Raw genomic sequence first — 23,013 nt, 5'->3', positions numbered from 1 at the left:
ATGCTTTGAATGGCGATACATGCAATGCTGAAAATGCAGTTTGACCCATGTCAAACCGTTGCCTTTGTTCTCGCAAAAAAAAAAGAAAGAAAAAAAGACTTGGCTGCATCTGCTTGCGCTCATTAACTGCCCCATTATTTCCAGGCATGAGAGACCTGATAAATGTTAATGATTATTTATTGCAGCTTTAGTGCAGATTTATGCCTCAGTGTTATGGCTTGAAACTTCTTCACCCTGGAGTGTAGTGTGCAGTGAGTCTGAACTTTCAGATGGTGTGGGTGTGGGGATGGGCTGTACTTTGTCCTCACTCTGAAAGCACAATAAAAGACAACTTGCCAACTACTCTGGTACAATAAGTGAGGATGGGAGTGAGTCCAGATCAAACTGTCTTTTACTGTATTTGCACAGACACTTCTTTACCCTGTTCACTCTGATTATGGTTTCTAGATATAAAGTCGAAGCTTAGAGCATTTGTTTTGTGTCTTTTGACAACAATTATAGGAACATAATCTGTTTCCTCCTTTTTGAGAAATGTGTAGAAAACATCAAAATAAAGTTGGTATTCTCAGACTTCTCTCACTTGAATAAATAATATTTAACATGATTATTTTGCTAATGCATCCCCCACTGTCCTGTGGCGGTATTTTTCATTCCTGTCTGCAATGTCCTTTATCGCTACTTCTTTGAGAGAACCGACCCAGTGAATCCCCTTATAAAGTATAGAAATGTGTAGCAAACATCAAAATAAACTTGTTTTCCTTAAACTTTATTTACTTGAGTGAAATACTGACTCCAATATTTGACACTCTTATTGTGCTGATAATGCATCCCCTGCTGTCCTGTGGCAGTATTTCTGCAATGTCATTCCCCACTACGTCTTTGAGACTGGCCCAGTAAATCCCCTCATAAAGAATATACATTTGTAGAAAACATCAAAATAAAGTTGTTTTCCTATCACTTTTCTTGCCAGAGTGTAATACTGGCATCAATATTTAACACTATTATTGTGCTGATGCATCCCCGCTGTCCTGTGGCAGTATTTCTCATTCCTGTCTGTCCTTTATCTCTGCTTCTTTGAGAGAACAGGCATGGTAAATCCCCTCATAAAGCATATAATATAAATGTGTCTCCTCTGTATCAGTAAAGGGCCCTGAAGCAGTGAGATTAGCTGTGGAGGAGTTAGGGAGACCTCCTCCTCCTCCAGCCAGCTGCCTTAAGAGGGATGAGCCAGACCCACTGTCCAATGGTAGACAAGTTGGCGTCAGGAGGACTCACTGTAGTCATGTTATTGTGGTGGTGTGGGCCAACCCCCTGCTGTGCATTGAATTAATGCACCATTAGGTTTCACAGAATTCCCTCTGCTTTGCCGGTATTGCATTGCATCTTGCTCTTACTATACTGATCACACTTAATTGCTATTGCTCTCTCACCACCTGCAGGTAAATGGATTATACCTGGATTGAACGCAACAAGTTGCAACTCTTCTCTGAGGCTTGATGAGAGGGATTGTGGGAAACACAGGAAATTACTGGATTGATTGAAGTCTTTAATTACGCTCAATAATAGTTAGATAGATTTTTTCTTTCTTTTACAATTGTAATCAACTTTAAAAGTGAGCTATAGACATTGTCTGTGCCACTTTATTAACTGCTGGAAATTTTAAATCAGCTTTGATTAACAAAATGCCAGTTGTCTTCTAATTGTACCCACATGATTCAATATCACACCCAGACAGTTTTTAGCCCTCGGTTCTATTTGCAGGTGCAGTCTGTAGTTAGTGGTTCGTTCACAGCAACAGGCTCTCTCATTGTGCTCCCTCCACACAGTCACCACGTCTCAGCTCTGTGGAATAGCTGACACATGAGTATTATCTCTCCCACACTGGGTAGGCTGGGCTGTGCTGGGCTGGGTCGGCCGGGTGTAGGAATTGCCCCCACGCTGCAGGCTGCGGGGAGATAACCGACGTAGTAATGAATTCCAGATTGCTGACAGGACAGAGCAGCGCGGCTGCAGAGTAGATCACCCCGACAACAGCAGGCCCCAGCTCTCCCCATAAAATGTACGCCATCAAACACACTGCGAAGTGCCATGGCAGCAAAACCCAGTCAACCTAGGAGAGGTAGCTACAGGGAAGAGTGATTCAAGTGCCTCTGCCCTTGCAGCGGCTCAACTTGTTTTTTTTTTTTTTGTTTAGTAAGCTGGTTCACATAACTGAATCATTATGCTTCTGTCCCACCATGTCAGTGGCTGTTAAATTCCATTATCCTTTCAAGAAGAAGACATAAATTGATGTTCAAAAGTCAACTTAAGGTCAAATGGCCATTGGCCTGAAATCATCTTGTACTTATTTTGTCATGTTGAGATTTAGAGCTGCAATGATTCATCAATTAGTTGTCACATTTTAAATTAATTGCAAACTATTTTGAAAATCAATTAAAATGATAAACGAAAGTAAAAATTCTCAGATTCCAGCTTCTTAAATGTGAATATTTTTTGAGGACAAGACATTTGAGGGGGCCGTCTCAGACTTTGAGAAACACTAATCGCCATTCTTCACCATTTTCTGACATTTAAAACACAGAACAAACAATCAATTAATTCTCAATTAATCGACAATTTAAATAGTCGTTAGTTGCAGCCCTCTTGAGGTTGTTGTAGCTGGTACAATAATTAAGGATGTTCTAATAGCTTATATTAAGTATGATCTGACCTACACATTAGAGTTGTGTCTTCAGAGGCAGCTCACTGTTTTGTTACAGCACTCGGGCTCGTACAATACTTTTCAACACAGGGAGAGGCTGCCAAGTGCTTGTGAATGGCTTTTGTTCGGGTCTCCAGTGGACTGGCCCGCCAAGCCAGAGCACTTTTCTGCAGTAGACACTGTAGACCCAGTACTCCCTCCTACATGATGTTGGAGTGACTCAGACTTGACTATCAAAAACCTTGACTGTAACAAACAGCACAATTTGTCTGTACAGATAACATGACCAGTTTGTTTCAGTGCTTGAAGACTTTGCTTAACATTTTTGGCAGGGTTTGTGGGTGAGATGAACGGTACCTGTTGGATCTGTCATGGTGTGATCATTGGCTAATCTGTCAAATAATATAACGCAGTTTACCCACAGTTCATAGAATAACTGTGGTTTGTGTTACTGTTGAGAACCTGCATGAAACGTCTTTGATATTTTTGAAAAGATCCCTCGCCAGGCCCCTTAAAAGGCTCCCCGTGACTTAAAGGCTCCGCATGTGCTTTTATAAATTAAGTCTGGCAAGACATGAGTGAAGCTCAAGTTAAGTCTTGGCAAGCAGTACTACTCTTTATAGATAAGGAAGATGAAAACAATATCCTGACACTGCACCTTTTCCAAAGGTTTGCAAACATGAATTATTGCTGTCATGCCTTAAGATAGAAATTCAAACCACACTGAAAGCACAGCCATGTGGAGAAATGGTCTCTGTACATTTTTAGACTTTCTGTAAACATTTACCTTTACTTTCCTTATGGTCTGTTTGCTGGTCTGGCACAGTCAAGGTCATGACTGGATTCTATAGATGTCAAAATGTAGAGATTCTCATGTGTGCTGGAGTTAGTCATTATAACATGTTTCATCAATAAACAGTGTAATTTTGGTGCTTTGGTGTGTGTATAGGTGTATAACTAGAAAGGACACCCGTTATTGTGGGTAAATGCATTTGTTCTTCTTAACATCTGTATACGATTCTTTTTCAGTGTTGAGACTGCCAGATCAGACCTGAAGCAGCTGCCCGTCTTGCCCACCAGAGTATTAAGGGAGCACCCATCTCTCAATTACTGGTAAGTTATCTGAGCTGTTGAGGTCTCTGAAGACAAACCACAAAGTGCATGAGGGTCAGGGATGGTGGGGGGTCACAGCCCTATAGATACTTGTGGTTCAACCAATACCACAGCCTTTCCTCTGCAATATACGCTAATGATTGAGCTGTCTCATCGCCTCAGTGGTCAGTAACACCTGGCTGCACAAAGCAGCAGAAGAGCAGTTTTTGGGGGCCTGCGGACCTGCCAGGTATTTGGCAGACAGTTTTGCATCTGATGGGGTGACTAATTAGTGCCTGGGTTGCGTTAATTATGTTTGCTCATTAGCCCTGATAGAGCACAGGGAGGTGCTGACTGCCACAGGCTGTCTAAAGGGTTGCTGTCTCCCGCTTCAATCCACACTGCTGTTTTTGCCCCCCCCCCCCCCGGCTAAATGGTCAACTGAGGCTGTGGCGGCCTCTAAAGCAGATACATCATTTTAATATCCAAATTAAAATTATAGTCCTATGGTGTATGGTTGAGCGCATGAACACGCCTGTCTCTCCCCGTCTCTTTCTGTCTGTTAAGCCGCAATGAGTTTGCAGTCTCACTATGCTATTAAAAAGGATGATTACAGTGGGGAAGTAAATGGGATGCATTTGCAGAAAGAGGTAGATGAGAGCCATCAGCAGGCCAGTAGGCCAGACTGCATTTTCTGCATGAGCAGACAGAATTTGTGTCAAAGAAAGGGCCCTCTCACAATCCCTCTGTGGCTGGAATGTGTAACACTTGATGGATTATTCATTAAATGTTTTATCTTTCTATCTATTTACAGTGAGGACAAAGTGATTGAACATTACAAGAAGCTGAAAGGGCTGACGAGAGGACAGGCTATCGTTCAGTAAGTTCAAAACAACTACATTATGAATAATATTATGTCTCTTTTGCACTGATTCCTCTGATGTTCTCCAGCATGTACACCAGGCCTTTCTCTTTAACCCCATGTGTCTGCACTGTGGTAGCTGCTGTTATCAGAGGTGTCCGTCACATGCCAGAATGTGTCAATAATTAGACGAGCAGCTTTTAGAGTGGGCAGCCAGCCAGCTTTGGGAGGATGTCAGTCCTCCACTGTGTTTTACTGTAACTCAGAGCCAGCCTAGGTCATTTACAATGCTCGGATGATTTGTGCCCTTGAACTGATCAATGAACCTCCCTCCCTCTGTCACGGCCCTGAAACAAATCGATCAGCCTGTCACTGCAAATGACTGTGGCTTCTCAATGACTGTAGCTTAAATCCCACTCTGTCTGTTGTACAAAAGCCACCAGTTGACAATGATGAAGTGTAATTGGCTGAATTCCTGTTAACCTGTTCTGTTTTTTCTGAAGGTATCTGGCCCTGGTGGAGTCCCTGCCGACATATGGAGTCCATTATTACCCAGTGAAGGTAACAGTGGTGCCCGGAATCATACAGAAGCTTAACCTTTGAACAAGCTTCTGTCAACATGCTGTCTTCATTTCTTTTTCTGCATCTAATCACAGCCATCAATCTAAGCTTTGTTCACTTAATTTTATTACATTTTGCTTGAATCATGAGGCCTTTTTCTGTTTAAAGTCTGTTCTGAAGCTAAAGCAGCAACACATGTTTGTTACTGTAGGAACACACAGGCCTAAACTGTGGCTGCCTGGGTGGGATAAGAGAACTAGGGAAGTACTAATGTATTGGCCAAACATCGATATCCATTGATGTTCGCCTAGATGACTGCTATTGGCTTACCAGCATAGTAGTGGCCGGTGTTTATCTGATGTGCCACGTCCATTTTGTGTTGGCACATTCATTAGCTTCTGGCTTGTGTCATCCTTGCCAATAGTTTGTAAGGCTATGGAAGTAGTGAAAACCTCTTTTACTGGATTTGCAGGCTAAAAAGGCTTTTGAAACAGTTACTTAAAAAACAAAAAATATCCTTTACACATGAAGGAAAGTTACATTAAAGATAGTTCCATAAATTTGATTGAATAGGATTAGTTTTTAAAGATTTTGAAGGGCTGAATGTCTTTAAAACAGTTCAGTTATTAATTTACAATGAAGAGTTCTTTGTTTCCCTGGCAAAAAAGGAGGAATAAATAAACAACAACAACAAAATAAAGAACAACAAAAAACATAGGTATCCATTGGCCAAATTGTTATTTTAAACATCTGTATTGTATCGGCCCAAAATTTCACAATCAATGCATCCCAAAAGAGAATACAAACTGAATACACCTTGAATTCAAAAGATTCAAGTGGAAAATCCAGTAAACCATTGTCGCACATGTTCATTTTAGCATATTTTAAGTGATTCCTACCACTTTTCTTACTTTTACTTGCATCCACTAACTTTCCCCGACAAACCCCATTAAATCAAGGCGTCTGAGGAGATCAAACAGTGACGTTAAAATGATTCAGTCTTGCAGAGATTTTTAAGGCCTTTAATGTATTTGATCTCTTCTTGTGTTGCTGTTTCTGTGAGCCTAATGGGGTAATTGCTTTTTTTTTTCAAACTACCACCAATAAAGCTACCTCTAATGAGTGGTGCTGTGGTGTGTGTGTGCTTTCATGCAGGACAAGCAAGAAATACCGTGGTGGCTGGGAGTCAGCTACAAAGGCATCGGCCAGTACGATCTGCAGGATAAACTGAAACCAAGAAAGGTAGGTTGACCTCTTTCATAGCTGCTCTGTTTCCCTCAGCTTTACAGTATTTCATTTTAAGAAGTTACTTCTTCAAAACAAAACTCCACCACTTGAGACACATTTTTGTGTTTGTTGTTTATTTTTGTGAGGAAGTTTTTCCTTCTTCATGTCAAGAATCCAAGGATATGGGATTTCATATGTTGTACACATTGTAAAGCCCTCTGGGACTAACTTTGGGTGCAGACTTTATACAAATAAGCTTGACTCGGTTTTCTTACAGAGAAACTTAATATTCAAACAAGTTAAACTGCTCAAGTTATTAGCTTTTAACTTCTTGTGAAAGTATGTACTATTGAAAAGCTTTGCTAGTTGAGAACACAGCTTTCATCACCGTGCCTCTTGTTAGCTGGTTAATGATCCATCCACACTGTAAATAGGCGTAATTAAGACCCTGGTTCCCATGGCAGTCAGGGGAGAGAGGAAGACAGATGGGGAAAATATTTTGGAGTATCAGTATGTGTTGTGTGAGGTCAAGGCTGTAGGTCTGAGAGCAAATACAGCAAAATACTGGAAACAGTGGAATGATTATAAAAAAGCTCAGCTTGCAAAGTTGAAAGGGGAAAATGTATAAATACACTCTTAGCCAAAAATAGTGGAGCATTGTCCCATTGTTATTATGAAAGCTTATTATTGGGCCAGTGTAGTAAACAAGTAAATTAAATTTCTTTTCTTGCAGGAATGTTTTTGCCTGTCTGTCATTTGTAACTAAAAAGAACAGTGATGCACTGCAAGAATCAAAACTGTTCTTTATGAACAATTAAAGGTGCACTATATAGTAAAAACTAAATATTTCTCAGTTTATAATATTGACTAGTTATATTGAAATATTGTAAATTCTAAAATAACTAGAAACTACATAGTCCCCCTTTAATGTTAGGTTTACCTTAGTTTAGGAAGAAGTGATAAAAGTATGTTTCTTAAACTATCAGACACAACCTAACAGTTTTATGGTAGATATTAATGTGGTTTCTAGAGGGCCTGTCATGTTATGTTGCATCTGTGAAAATAGTACTTTAAAGGGATAGTTCGGATTTTTTGACATGAAGTTGTATGACATCCTCACCATCAGTGTCGTGCATCAGCAGTGACTTTTCCCCCACTGCGTCCTGTGAGCCGAGGTCTGTCCCGCTGTTGTTGCTGAAGAAAGTAGTTACGGCTAGTTTGCGGGGTCACTAAGATAAAGCGTTTTGCTTCAAAAAACAATATCCGTTCAAAGGAGTAAAACATTTGCATCACAAAATCGTTTACGACAAAAAAGTCAGACCTCACGATCGCCTGGCACTATTTCCCCTCCCTTCGTATCACTGCGCGCTTCCGCCTGTTGACACACGGCACCGCTCCGTCAGCTGTTTCACGGTGTTTACATGCTCGGATGTGCGAGAGAGCTAACGTGAGTACTAGCGAGATTATTAGACAAGAGGATATATAAAAATGGTGTGGATTTGCGATTATCCGGGTTGCAACAACAAAGATCACACCAAGTCGCCGTATATATTTCACCGCTTTCCTGTCACGGACATTGCTATTAGGCAACTTTGGCTTCTTGCCATAGGCTTGAACATTGAAGCGAGACTGCCAAGGGTGAAAAAGCTTTGTGTGTGTAGTGCACACTTCAGCAAGGACGATTATGTTCCTACACGCCCGGGAAAGAGGAAGAAACATGTTTTGAAGAGCGCTGCTGTGCCACGACCCCAGGTAAGAACAACTATCTACAAGCTAAAGACAGTGCCTTTTTATATGATGACTGTTATTATTATTGTCAGCAACTTGGACTGCTTCTCTGTCTCTCTCCTCTCTCTCTGCCCGTTCTAACTCCATTTGACGAAGCTCGGTGTCTGTGTATTCGGGTTCATAAAGATATCCCTTTGGCTCTGTGGTAAAAGGAATGTCTTCATCACTCGTTTCGTAGTCAGACATATTTACGTTTACCATCCGAGCATGTAAACACCGTGAAACAGCTGACGGAGCGGTGCGGTGTGTCAACAGGCGGAAGCGCGCAGTGATACGAAGGGAGGGGAAATAGTGCCAGGTGATCGTGAGGTCTGACTTTTTTGTCGTAAACGATTTTGTGATGCAAATGTTTTACTCCTTTGAACGGATATTGCTTTTTGAAGCAAAATGCTTTATCTTAGTGACCCCGCAAACTAGCCGTAACTACTTTCTTCAGCAACAACAGCGGGACAGACCTCAGCTCACAGGACGCAGTGGGGGAAAAGTCACTGCTGATGCACGACACTGATGGTGAGGATGTCATACAACTTCATGTCAAAAAATCCGAACTATCCCTTTAAGTACAAAAATGCGCTGCTCCTTTCGCACAGTGTTTGAGTTAGTTCTTATTTCTGTCATAACCCCCTCCAGTTTGTTTGAGAGGTGCTATTTAATAGTGTCCCAGCCAAGCATTTCTCCCCAGCCTCTCTCATTAGACTCGTCATAGCTGTTGTTATACAGCAGGAACCTGTTGACATAGCAGGGTGTGCGGTTACACTGAAGCATTAATGGGTACAGCCCTAGTGTGTTTCCCCCTCTCCCTCCCAGTGGAAGGTGTAATTATGGCTCTCTGTGGGAAGTAGCAGGCCTCTGGGACTGGGGTTGGCACTCTGCCAGCCCGGTGGGTGGGTGTGTGGGTGTTTGGAGTTGGGGGACAGCAATAAGGGTGTAGGGGTGTTGTGACAGTCACAAGAGTTTCCTGTTGTGGGAAGAAAAGTTGTTGTTTTGAATGACCCTTTTTGTTGCTCTTACTGTGGAAGTGTAAGGCCACTTTCCTTTCACCTTTAAGGGAGACCTCTGTATCTGGTGAATATTGATAATGCTTCCTGCTTTAGTTCACACTCCCTGCATTCAACCTAGCCCATCCCTCCTTGCCTTCTGCCCAGCCCCTCTCAGCAGGCTGCATTCATTATGGTAATCTATGTGTGTGTCTTGGAGGGAACACAATTGATCAAACAATACAAACCAGTTATCTGTATAGGGGGTGCTGGGGGCTGGATTTAGTGGTGGTGCTGGTGGGAGGTCAGGAGTTGTGCATTATTAAAATATACTGTATATACTGTATGTAAGTTGCAATTTAAAGCAGTTACAAAAGCTTAACCACACATTATCTTCTCTGCATGCATGCCAGTTTCATCACTCAACTGTTGAATAGCCTGAAACTCAAAAGCCCACTCTCCCTGCTGCGTCTGTCATTTACATTATGTGTAGAAATGTATGTAAGTACAGTCTGATGTAGATAAAATGCATAGATCTGGAGGGGACTTGGATAAAAACAAGATGCAGCATTTTATTCATGACGAGGATTAGAAACTGCTCAATATGAGAAACAAAAATGGAGGACCACAACAGTGTGGTGTGATTCCAGGACATAAGATGGGACTGAAGCAGATGGCGAGCAAAGACTTAATTCTCTCTTGAATGAAACCAGGAGACTTTTCTGTCTCTCCTCCTCACTCTGTGTCACTCCCAGCGGGTAATGGGACACTCTTTAAGACCACACGCTGGTTCACATGTGTGATGAGCCAGCAGAACCAAAATAAATCTCCAGTTTAATATGGGTGACAGTGTCAGCCCTGCGACAATAATGACATGAAATGAAAGGGTTTAGTAAAAAAGAAAGCTGAAACTGAACAGATTCTCTCGCTTGTTATTTTATTTTCATTAAACTCATCCCATCATAAATCCAACAGGATAGAGTTCCTTCCGGCATCTTCTTCTTGTCAGGTTTTCACAAAGTTAACCCATGCGTCATGTTGAGGAAATGTACAGTGTTGCCAGTCAGCCAGAGCTGGTCTGTGACGTGTTATGTGAAGGGTGGGGCAGATCTTTTTCTGTACGGCCATATGAGTCACAGCCTTTATCACATTTTCATCCATGTATGATTTTGTGGACTCGTAGCCCTGGGGGTCCTTGGGTTGTGGGTGTGAGCTGTATCTGAACAGCCTGATCCTATCTGAAACCACAGGCATTTCTGGCTCACTTCCACCTGCCTGTAATGAGACGTTTGGCAAAAACAAGGGAGATGAAAATACTAAAAATATGAAGATGAAAAATTCTGTGTATTCACTCAAATCATGAGTGTTAAGCTGGTGTGCTTCCAGGTTCTAATAAATGGTTAATTTTGTTTTCTCTGCATACTGTGGGAGTAATATTGATGAGTCACTTCTATGTCAACTTGAAAATGATTCTTGGAGCGTTTCCTCTTTAAGGACTGCTAGCAGTCTTGTGATCGTAGAGAATCAGGTGTGTCACGTCCTTGAAATATTTAGGCAGTGGCCTCAGCAGCAGTCAGAGAGTCGTGTAGTTTCATCTATTTGCTGGCACTCAGATGTGGAGTTTCTCTGATAGGAGGAATGATCCAGTGAAAGGGTTTTATCTGTCATTACAATGTGAATGATGCTAGAGATGGCAACTAGGGAGGTGTTAATTGGTGTGAGGTCTCCCTTACAATGGGATGGGCTTTTTGGAGGTGTCCTGCTAGCTGGTTCCCATTGTTCATTAAGTACCATGCATTTTATTTCACTGGCAGAATGACTATGTAATTGATAAGGTCGGAGCAGGGTTGACAATTCAGCTTATTGTAAGCGTGTTTTGGCTTGTTTTTCTGTAAAGTTTGGGCTTGTTTCTCAAGTGTAGTTCCTCTTTAGGCTCACTCTCCTGTCAAATAAAGCGAGAATGCCTAGTTTGTCACGTTGCAGGATCTGTCTACAACCAGTTTCCTCCACCCCTCCCTTACAGCTATACACAACTCAAACGTCGGTAACATTTCAAATCAAAATAGCACAATATATGTAGTGTTTTTTTTTTTAAGCCACTTACCTAACAATGCCAGGGATTAACAAAGAGTGAGTGAATAGCACGGTATTAAAAGACTGGGATCAACCTCCAATGGGGGAATATTGAAAGGCACTCAGGCAGATGCTTTAAGTTTAGTGTGAAATATGTGCACATCATAAAAATTTTAAATTACATGGCCCAGTATTTTTTGAAGTGGGTTTGAAATGCGAAATAAATTCATATATATATATTGTATATAAGGTATAAATTGACCATGTTCCCTGTTTGGGGCTTCTTTTGGGCTTGATTCCATAGACATGGTTGCTTGTTTTTCTCACAAGATCTGGCAACACTGATAAGGAATGCTACATTTGCTGAAACACCATGTTGAGAGGTCTACCATGTGGACAGTTATAAAGACAATATGATTGTTTTGACAAGAAACCACAACATTGACATTCGTTGATAATAGCAGTATAGCTTGGGATTAAAAAAAGGTACATTTAAAACTGATTGATTGGAAGCTCCCTGTCAAAGTGTTTAAATACATTGAATGTGTCACTGAATCCATGATGTGTCGTGTGTTCATAGAGTTCATAGTGTGTCTTTTGCCTGGTTAAGTGGCCTAAACAGAGTGCTCCCATACTACATGAAAGGAAAGAGAGGCTCTGCTATTAATGATTAGACCGTAGTAACAGATTCCTAACGTTTGCTCTGGTGGGTGACATGGTTACAGTCGATTGAACCACACAACAGTGCTTTGTGTAGTATTTACAATATGAAAAGCAGAGAACTTCCCAGGTGGAAGAGGAGTATTCAAAGTTTGTTTAGGATTTGATTGCTTATCTGTGAGTGATGGGAAGTAGAGCAGAAATGAAATGTCTTTCAACAAGGACAAACCCTACCCAGAAAATACTTGTGAACAACCTGCTCATCTGGTCTGACCAAAAAGGAAGTGAGCTGTGTAGGAGAGGGAGAGAGAGAGAGAGAGAGAGAGAGAGAGAGAGAGAGAGAGCGGTGCAGAGCCTTGAAGGCAGTGAGGTATCTGTGATGTCAGATGAGGGGGGTGGTTAAGGGGTGTGGCCAGCTCAGCTGAAACTCTTGCAACACCTATCTGGCTTCAGACAGACAAGAGAGAGTATTGTTCGAGGAAGCTCTAGCCCTGTGGGAAACTCAAAGTCAAAAGGATTCAATACAAACCCAAGGGAACTCCACAGGGATTTGATAAGAGAGAAAAAAAACCTTCACGGTAAGACTTTCATTGTGTCCAACTATTACCTGCTTAGCCATTTTAAATAGTCAATGGGTTTTAAACTTTATTTTGTCCATATGCTCCTCTAAATACTCTATCTAGTGTGGTGTTTTCCTCGATATCTATGATTTAAATACAAGCGCTCTGTCAATGCGCTCTGTAACTGTTGTTAAGGCAGAAAAGGAATGTGTTGTTGTTGGTTTGTTGAGTATAAATTAGGCTCAGCAAATATGTTTGTCCCAGTGGCAGCGGAGATGTGTCAGCTTATTGCGATTTCTTGCCCTAGGCACATTTTCTCACTCAGGATATGAGATATATAATGTGTTTTTGTAGTTTGGAATAATTTAGGCTGTTACTTCTCGGGTTATAAATGTTCTGTAACATTAATCTCAGCCCCACTGTTGTGCTGCCTCTTTTCTTTTTGGTAAAATGATAGCAGGGAAGAGTTGTTCAAAGACAAGTGGCTCTATATCTGTTCAGTGAGTCCAGTACCAGTGGAGCAGATGTTTTCATCCTGCCTCCTCCCCAGCAGAATGAAATGAGAAGCTGGCCTGCCGCCTGGCCCGGTTTTGCTCCTTGCAGTTGCAGCAGCGTTATAATTGCTCCTGTGTTAGCTTGGCCTACACCTGACTGGCCAGTCTGCTGAGCACTATTCACTGCTTCAGCTGTTATGTTGTTTCTGCTAATGTTGCAAGTTTATCAGAAAAAAACTATGCTAGAAGGGAGGCTGCTGTGGCTTAAACAAAGCGACTTGTTTTAATAGGTACCTCCCTGTTTTGTTTTCCTTTTGCAAGATTGATCCCCACTGTACGGGAAGCTCCCAGCTTTCCTCAGTAAATTGATGCAGATGTGTGTTTTACAGCCTATGTGGTATCAAATGACATGACTTTCCATGTACTGTAAATCCACATTTAATCAATAGTCCTGTGTTGGCTTGTGTGTTCAGTGATGTGTAATGTCTCCCTCCCCTCTGTCTCTGTCTCTCTGCAGTTGTTTCAGTGGAAGCAGTTGGAGAATTTATATTTCCGAGAGAAGAAATTTGCAGTGGAAGTAAACGACCCACACAGGTCAGAGAAGGCAAAACACTTCACCTATCTAAACTCATCTTAATAGGCCCTTTCTCTGTTTTTGAAGTGCTCCCATTTTAGCTGCTGTTCCTCTGCTTCTGCTGCCCTTATCCTACAACTTACACACAGTGAAGGGCATCTGCAGCCACTGGCCCATTTAGGACACCATGTTAATAGCTGTAACCTGTCTGCAAATGAGTCTTTTCCTGCTGTTCAAGAGCCACTTTATTATTCTATGGTTGTTATAAGACCCCTACGCCCCACACAGGCTTTAATGTGGCACTTAAAGCTGTTATTAAATCCCACTGTCTGTTTCAAAATGAGTTTGATGTGCTGCTCATCTCATCCTCAGTATATTATTACACAAACACCCACACGTTTAATTGGATAAAGATTCTATTTGAATTCCTTTCTAATCTTTGTTTAACACAACTTTTTAAATCTTAATTAAAGCCCCATTTAACTGCCATCAACTTCAGTATTTGTGTGCAGTTACTGAACGGATTTGCTTTTTCGGCGCAGCACAAGTACTGTACTGAGTGTTTGTCTCATTATCCTCTACAGAAGAACAGTGACCAAGCGAACTTTCGGACAGACTGGGCTGGTTATTCACACATGGTATGCCAGCCACTCTCTGATTAAAACCATCTGGGTGATGGCCATCAGTCAGCACCAGTTCTACCTGGACAGGAAGCAAAGCAAAGTGAGTGTCTGCCTGTTCTGTCCTCACTGATTCACTTTGTTCACATCTCCTGCCAACTGACATTTATTTAGAAAAAGTCTTTTCACACTGATGCTTGACCCGTATAGAGAGCTCACCTCATGTCAAGTGAACCACAGAGGCGACCCACCCACAGATCAGAGTCTGTCTGTGTGTGTGGGAAGTCACGCAGGGGGAAGGACTTAATGCTGGTGGAGCGCATGACTGTGTGTGTGTTTGTGTTCTCATCTGGTCAGTTTGTCAAGTCATGTCACCCTATTAGGAACCTAATTTTGAGTGATAACATTGATTCTCATTTAATTGACTTCAGTATGAGCTACAGTGTTGACCCGATTTCATCAGGCTGTAAAATGAGCCTTCTGATAGATTAAAACACTCTGAGCCTGTCTTTCTCTTTCAGTTTGAATATGAGCTGAAGTTCTGTCTGAAGCATTATTGTGCAAGTGTCACAGCCTGGTGAAACAGTGACTGTTCATCATGTGATGCACTGCCTGATCCTTGTGCCATGCCTGTGACTTGTGTAAATAGTTTGGCGAAGGGATATCACAGGCCTCCAGCTTTAATGTAAATAGGTCTCATGTTGGGAAATTGTCCTGTCCTTGCTTTAAAGGGAATGGAATGGCTGTTATTTATCTAACTTGAAGATTGTAGCTGAAATTGAAAATGCACCAAGAGCTTAATATTGCTCTGAGGGATAGATTTTATCACTGTGCTGACATAGTAGACAGAATTATATAGTCATAGTAGTAGTGCCTATTATTATGCCTATTTCTGCCTTGTCTGAGGCTGAAGACTCACATGTTTAACTTAGAATAAACTACAGATTGCTACATAAAATGTGAAGTGTTTAGTTTGGAAGGGATGACATTGAGAATATACAGGAAAAGTCACCATGTGTACAAAGCTAGACCTGCAATGAGTAGTTGACTAATTGATTAGTAGATCAAAAGAAAGTTAACTATTTCGATAATCGATTAATCTTCATTTTTCAAGCAAAAATGTCAAACCTTCAGAATCTAGTTCCAGCTTCTTGAATGTCAGGATTTGCTGCTTTTCTTTGTCATGTTATAATAGTATTTTAATAGAGACTTTGGGATTTGGACTGTTGGTTGGACAAAAGAAGCAATTTGAAGATGTCATTTTTCACAGTTTTTGACATTTACAGTCTAAATGATTAATCAGTTAATCATCAAAATAATTTGCATGAATCAATTATCAGAGTAATGGTTAGTTGCAGCCCTTTTCACAGCCTTGGTCCTTGTGCGAGTGTGAAATGTGGTTCGAATGCTGTGAGGAGAAACTCATGCTCTGTGTGTTTTTGGTGTTTATGGTGCACATTTGCTGAGTATTGAGGCTGTTATACAGTATGAGTGGTGTGTGATGTGCATTTTGTGGCAGAGATGGATGAGTGTGTGTGGCTGCAGTCAAATGAGGTTATTCAGCCGCTGTCTCCCTCAAAGGCAGATGGTGTGTCAGTGTTCATCCAGGAATAGAGCTCGCACTGATTGATGAGAGAGCAGTGCTCTTGGAGTACCGAGCATGCAAATGGAGCCACCACTATCGCAGTGCGCTATCATTAAAATGAAATACTCCCAAATCCCTCCTTCCTCTCCCTCCTCCTCATCCCTGTTTCCTTCTTCCTAACTGTCTCTTCTCTCCCCTACAGTCAAAGATGACCACGACCAGGAGTACAGGAGACATCGCCATGGACCTGACAGAGATCTGTGCCCCACGGATCACCAAACTGTCGAGCATCACAAGCAAAGACCAGCTTATCATGGCCAGCAACGGAAGCCTCATCTCAGCCGGTAAACAGAGAGTTAATTAGCTAATGGCTTCTGTTCCAAGACAGATTGTGAGTGATGATTTATTGCCATAATTTGGAGTTAATCAGACATTTGCTTCTTCTTCCAGGTTCTTTGGACTCTGAAGTCAGCGAGGAGCAGAAGAAAGAAAAGGTGGCTGAGCTGAAAAAGAAAGAAAAGGACCTTCAAGACACACTGACACAGAAACTGGAGGAACTGAAGAAGCTTTGCATGAGAGAAGCTGTGAGTATCTCTCTCTTTCTGTTATTTTTCATTGATGTTTAAAACCTCCACACTCTCAGCTGACTGTTGGCTGTTGTTCTTATTTGCAGGAGATTACAGGACAACTGCCTAAAGACTATCCCCTGGCCACAGGTGAGAAGGCTCCTCCAGTACGACGCCGTATGGGGACAGCCTTTAAACTGGATGAACTTTTCCCCTACGATGAGGTTAGTAAGGCTATTGTTGTGTTTTTGTTGTGATGTGTTTCTGTCTTTTACGTAATGTAGCGTGACACAGTTTGCTGAAACACCGTTCTTACACCACTGTGTGTGTTAACCAACAGATCATTTAGATCACTGGACTATGTGAGTCTGAGGATTAAGAGTTTAACATGTGTTTTGAAGTTTGCATAATGTTTGTTTGCCATCTACAAGTCAAGTGAAAAAAATGAATATTAATGTGAATATGAACAAGTCAGCACACTGAAAATTAATGTTTTTAGATCAATTCCATGTTGTGTCTTGAAGTCTGTTTATCTCTTCGGTCGTTGACAGGATGTGTCATTATTTTGGGGAAATTCCCTCATTATCTCTGTGCATGCTGTGTTTTTCCCTGTAGGACCCACATCTGAGGAATCTGGAGAGCAGGTTCGCATTGCAGCAGAAGATCGTGGAAGCTGCCATCAAGTTATCCAACGAGGGTGACCTCGGCAAGACGGTGAAGAAAAAGAGGAGGAACAACTGTCTGGATGCAATGAGGAAGCTGGAGGATATTGAGAAGGAGATCAACGCCTACAGGATCAAGAAGGGAAAGAAACCTACCCAGAGAGCCTCACTGATCTTAGCAGGTAGATGTCAAAAACAACGTAGGCTGACTCACAGGATGTAGACTGCTGGCATAAGTGTTACCCTTTTCAAAATCCTTGCTGCTACGGGAAACAACAACAACCTCCGGGCTAGCACCCTACACTGAAAATATTAAGTCACCCTGAACCTAACCTAGCCGCTAACGGTATGAACGTAAACAAGCTAGCAGCTGTTCCCTTTTCTTTTTTGGGGATTTAGCCACTTTAATGCCAGGGCTCGCTTCCCCACTTGCAAAACAAGTCCCCCCCAACACCTTTTTTGCACTAGCATGCACCTTTTTTGCACTAGCATGCATCCCTGGCATAGTGCCACCTTGAGACGATTGCAATTGGTTTAAAGAAATAAACGAGCCAGATTGTTTTTTTCCTTATACCAGTATGATAATAGGTGCATCAAGGGCTTGTCCAGAAAGGTTTTTTAAGGACTATGATTTTTTATTTGACTGTGAAGTGGTGATTGATTGACAAGTCTGTCACTATTTGAAAAGTAGAATATCAGAGGCGTCTCTGAAGACCGTTTTCTCTCCTCTCTTATCAGACGACGTCAACCCTTCAGACCTCAGCTCTCTGTCTGACAGCCTCACTCTGGATGATGGTAAGTGCCCAGGCATAGCCATACTCGTGCATCAATCCTTCCTCCCTCATTTACTGCATTTTACATCAATTTTAACCAAGCAATCACACTTATCTCCCAGATGATGAGCTCATTTCCCAGAGGCAGCGGTCCAGGTCGGTTCAGTATTCCCCGAGACCTCATCATGCAGAAACTCTGGACATCCATTACAGCAAAGACAGACGGGCCTCTTCCAATGACCAGCATGCAGACAGCAGGTAAACAGCTAGCATTCACAACCATGAAGGATATTAATATGTTAATATTCCAGTGTGAGTCTTAAGCATGGAGCCAGTACAGACCTGTAGACTAGATCCAGGGCTGCATTCCTGCCAGTCACCTCCTCCCTCCTTCTTCTGCCTCTCCAACAATCTCCCGCTTATCAGCCCAACGCACCGGCTTTAAAAATAGATGGAAAAGAACATGTCGCTGCCTGTGAAGGAGTAGACAACAATCCCAAGCGGAGAGGGAAAGGGAAACAGGAAAGTGGCTCTGGAAACTTAGTGTGAAAGGCTGCTGCTTCTTGAGTGTTAGCAAAAGGATATATGTTGCTCTCAGCTTCACAGATTAAACTCATTTTAAACATTTATAATGCTCGTTGCTGCATGAAAAGAGAGACCAATGGAGTATGTAATGGCAATCATTCAGGTGTAAGTGATGACTAAAGTGCTGCATTCAAGCAAACACAAGGTGTTTTTATTCTCCTTCAGTTTTGAGAGAGAGTGAAGAGAGAGTAGAGAAGTTAATTTGAATAAAAAGCTTCACCCTGAAAACATCGTTCTTATCTGTGTTCCAGATTAAATTACGGCCCCGTCCAGGAATCGCTCCACTACAGTCACCGTGATGCCTTATCGAGCAACAGCAGCCCGTTCAAACCGGCTTCCAGACAGCCACGTGACGCACGCAGCATGCCCCCCACCCCCCTCCTCACCCGCAACGCCTACAGCAGCACCCAGCTCAGGTAGGACTCTTTTTTTCCCTCCTGAATATCTGCTTCGTCAACAGCTCCTGGTGTGTTTTGGTGTTTCTGTGTCAAAACAGCTTTTCAGTGAAGTCTTTTCCACTTGCAGATCAGAAGACGCTCCACAACATTTCCGCCAGCGCAGTGGTAGTCTGGAGTCCCAGTCCCAGTTCCTGACAGAGAACGAACTTCCTGTCCCAGCGTTCACCCTCTCCCCAGCCCGACGGAGCAACAGCACTGAGGTCCTCGATGATGGCTCCTCCTACACCAGCCAGTCTAGTGTGGAGTACAGCGTCCCTGGCAACCACACACACAGACGTAGAGCGCGCGGCCGCCACAGAAAAGACACGTACGCCAACACGGGCAGCATGCCCAACCTGGCTCAGCCAGACACCCGCTGCTACGCCTACCAGCCCCGGGCCCGTCCAACCACGACAGCCTACTACGTCACAGGCTACCCCAGCTACGTAGAGCCAGAGCCTTACTCTAATGGAGTTTATATGTATGACAATGAGATGGAGGGACACTATAATGTTAATCCGTCCTACCACCCGACACCAGCAGCTTATCAAAGCCATGACATGCACAGTCACTACGGTAACGACGAGATAGACGGCATGTCTCAGAATCCGTACGCCACGCTGCGGCCACCCAGGAACCGCCCGGTGCCCCGCAGCAATGAGCACGTCACCAAGAACATCCAGAAGGCTCTGGTGGCAGAACACCTGAGAGGCTGGTACCAACGCAACGCAGCACACAAACAGGCCGCGTACAACTACGACTACGACCGAGGCTCCCAGCAGAGCCTGGGCTATCAGACCATGCCTGCACCGTACAGCCACAACAACAGAAACATCTCCTACTCTGCAGGTTAGACCACACAACCATATGTTAGACTGTAGTGCATTATGTTTCACATATAAGTCGGATATTTATTGACATGTACCATTTTTCCTCTGCAGTGTCCACAGCGTCCTCCAGCTCAAACTGGCACAGCCACATGAGCAGTAGTGGTATGTCGGAATATGACATGCCCATGCATGTGCCGCAGACCTACTCTTACACGACAGCCCCCTACAGCCACTCCGCCCACAACAGGTGAGAAAAAAAACTTGGCCTCAGCTCCTTATCCAATAAGCCACTCCCTGATCCTCCTTATCCCAGAAGCTAAGCGCTAGTGTTTAATTATCTAGAATGGATGGCTGCAGAAAATATAAGCTGCCGTTTGGTTTTGTTATTCTTTTAACACAACAGTACTGTGGGCTGATGTGTCGCCAATGTTACCTTTTCTTCAGCCTAAGTTAGGAAATAAGAAAACATCCTTCTGCTTCACATGACCGCGTGGTTCAACGGTAGGATTATAGGATCTGTGCAGCCAGCAGTCAGTTCTCCCTCTGAGCTTAACACTGGTTCTGCTGTCCTCCTTAACTGTCCACTGGCCCTGCTTTCTTATAGATATGGCGCCTCCCAGCTTTTAAAGGGCTCCTGGCACAGCCCTGATGGCCAGAGGCGCTGTGCCTTTTTCCCTGCTAGCTCTTCCTCCTCAGCTTCCTCCTCCACCTCCTCCCTGCCTTCCTCCTCCTTTCCCTCCTCCTCCTACTCCCCCGGCTGTCGGGTCAGGCAGGTGGCCTCCAGCCCTGCGCAGCCACAATCCTCCAGAGGGCACAGGCTCAGTAAGGTGTCCTTTGTGAAAGGTAGCTCATAGTAAGTAAACAGCAGCAACGGCCGGGACTGTGCGTTTGCTTCTGTTAGTCTGTCTGCAACGTGACTCCATAGTCTGCTTATTGATGTTTTGAAGTGAACTCTGCATTTTTGAGATGTTTGACTGCTCCTTCATTATCATGTATGATAAGGCACCTGCATGGCTTTTTAAAAGAAAACATGCCTGCCCTACTTCCTCTTACAGCTGGCATATTGTCATCCAGTGGTCACATTTCTCTGCAGTATGCTGCTCAGATTGGTTTTGTTTGTCTTCCTCTCGGCCTGTGCAGAGGCTCCCTGCCCATGTGCTACCATTCACCCTCGACCTTTGCCCCCCTTCTCATGCACAGATGTCCCCCAGAGTTTGAGTGGCGGAGCTGTGATAGGATGGCGTGCCCTGCGGGGCCTTTAGAGAAGTGTGGTGCTGTTGCCTATGCCACTGACCAGGAAAATTAACCCCCTCCCCACAGTAATTAAAGTCCCAGCACAGAAGAAAGGGTGAGAGACAAGAATGTAAAACTTCCCCACGGGGTTATCATGGTGATGGTGATGTGTGTTTTTCTTATGTGGCAGGGACTTGGGCTGGGCAATATAGTGATATCAAATCGTTATTGCGTAATGAGATTATATCGTCATCATTTTTTCTATACTCTTATAACCTGATAGGGTGTAAAAATTGTATTTTCCTGGTTATGATTTTCTGAACTTCCCAGATGGTTCAACTTGTTCCAATACTTTCCTTTACCCACTTAGTCCATTTATACACATTACTTATAAATAATCTCTTTGTGTTGATATTTAGTGAAAGTACTTATAGTCATCCCTCCAACATAATTGATGTATTAGCTCACAAATATAGTTAAATTTGATTTTGTCACCCAGTCCTACCACTTATGAAGTGCTTTTTTTTAGGAGATACATGTTGTGTATCGTGATATAACTAAAGTATTGCAATATTATAATAAGTCCATATTGCCCAGCCCTGGCAGGGACTGACAGAAAGCTCCAAATCATTTCATGACTCTTGCTGATTCTTTCTCTGGATGTCTTGTGGTGGTGGGACAGCACTTGTGAGGCAGAGGGAAAAAATGTGACCGCTGAATATTGTCGCATTTGAAGGCTATGCGTGTGCATTGTTTGTGTGCATCTGCTTTTTTGTTGACTGAGAATGTTTGACCCTGGGTTTATCCCTATCATGCCTGTATCACATAAAGTACAGTTACTTAGTACATAAAGGTTTTTTTTACATTTCTTCCCTTGGTTCCTGATCTTTGCATTACAAAGCTGAAATATGACAGGAGTGCTTCAACAGCCCAGGGTTAATTCATTCTAGAGTCACAGTAAACAAGCCACACTCAGTCTGCCATCTGTCTAATGTGTTTCAATCTTGTGTGTTTATTACAGATCCTACGTAGATATCAGCCAAATGGACCCACACATCGGTAACCAAATGAACACTAACCTGGAGCCAGATGACCAGATTCACTGGCAGGACTCAAAACCGGGAACAATAGTGTAGTTGCCTATCTGTCATCGTGTTGTACTCATTTCTCACCTTGACAAGTTGTCACTGTGCCTTAGACTGCACTTACCTGTTTTTTGTGTACAAGGGGATCCAAATAATGAAGGAACTGAACCTCTGGAATTCAGCGTGTAAAGAAAACGAAGTCCTCTCATTTTCCCTTAGCTTGAATGCCAAACTGTTTTTGAAACATAACAAAACCCCACGGGAGCGTCGACATGTCTGGATTGCGAGTGTTTGTGGTGATGGCACTTGTGCACTGAATCTATACCAGGACCTGCTGTGGACTGTGTGGTATAGCCAAAGGGAATGTGGACTAAACTTCTCCAGTGTTTCTCTGAAGAGTCACCGAGGACTATGACTGTCTCTGTAAGAGGATACTGAGCCGCAACGAACACACACACACACACACACACACTTACACACATGTACAAGCACTGTAAGCATGAAGGATTGGACAAGGACTTTATCAAAATGAAGGATTGAACTCATTAAAAATGAGTCAAAAAGATGGCTACTTCCTGGAACATTGTGCAGTCACCAGATCCGGTTTTATCACAGCGTTGCTTGTAGCTGCCATAGAGCTTCCTGTACTCATGTTTGTCATCTACAAAGTATTCCCTCTATCTCATTGTCAGTACTTACAATACGATTGAGCCAAATGCTTCTGTCACACCATTTGAGTATTACCTAAAAGTAACCAACTTTGATATCACTGCCACATCTGATCAGTCAGTGCAGGAAGACAGAAAATCCAGTTTTGTTAGTTTATTTTAACATGGTTATTTCATCCATGCTGGAAATCATGGACCGGTGCTCCCAATTAATTTCTCTCAAGAGAATGAAGCTGTATGTAAATGTTGGTATTGTAAATACACTGGTTCTGTCTCTTTTTTTAGAGCATTTTTATGTATTTGAAAAGCATGTAATATATAGTAAACAACTGTTGTTAAGCTGGTTCTTAGTAATTTGTATAATTGCATTTGTTTGAATTAAAAAAAATCAGCATTTGAA

At 42.8% G+C, this 23,013-nt stretch overlaps 1 protein-coding gene across 1 annotated transcript in view; it reads left to right on the top strand.

Annotated features, from left to right (window-relative positions):
• Window positions 1-23,013, top strand: part of frmd4ba (FERM domain containing 4Ba) — a 53,087-nt gene extending 30,074 nt beyond the window's left edge. Inside the window, exons 8-23 of the mRNA XM_073467824.1 lie at window positions 3,731-3,814; window positions 4,608-4,673; window positions 5,159-5,216; window positions 6,372-6,458; window positions 13,513-13,589; window positions 14,154-14,292; window positions 15,977-16,118; window positions 16,225-16,358; window positions 16,448-16,564; window positions 16,956-17,184; window positions 17,741-17,797; window positions 17,898-18,033; window positions 18,612-18,776; window positions 18,886-19,646; window positions 19,739-19,874; window positions 21,882-23,013. Coding sequence (XP_073323925.1) covers window positions 3,731-3,814; window positions 4,608-4,673; window positions 5,159-5,216; window positions 6,372-6,458; window positions 13,513-13,589; window positions 14,154-14,292; window positions 15,977-16,118; window positions 16,225-16,358; window positions 16,448-16,564; window positions 16,956-17,184; window positions 17,741-17,797; window positions 17,898-18,033; window positions 18,612-18,776; window positions 18,886-19,646; window positions 19,739-19,874; window positions 21,882-21,996 — 2,503 coding nt within the window. The 3' untranslated portion in view covers window positions 21,997-23,013. The remainder of the gene's footprint in view (window positions 1-3,730; window positions 3,815-4,607; window positions 4,674-5,158; window positions 5,217-6,371; window positions 6,459-13,512; window positions 13,590-14,153; window positions 14,293-15,976; window positions 16,119-16,224; window positions 16,359-16,447; window positions 16,565-16,955; window positions 17,185-17,740; window positions 17,798-17,897; window positions 18,034-18,611; window positions 18,777-18,885; window positions 19,647-19,738; window positions 19,875-21,881) is intronic.

The sequence above is a fragment of the Pagrus major genome, chromosome 6 (assembly GCF_040436345.1).
Source record: "Pagrus major chromosome 6, Pma_NU_1.0".
NCBI classification, from domain to species: Eukaryota; Metazoa; Chordata; class Actinopteri; order Spariformes; family Sparidae; genus Pagrus; species Pagrus major.
The sequence above is the reverse complement of the archived record's forward strand: the minus strand, read 5'-3'. Positions and strand labels throughout refer to the sequence as shown.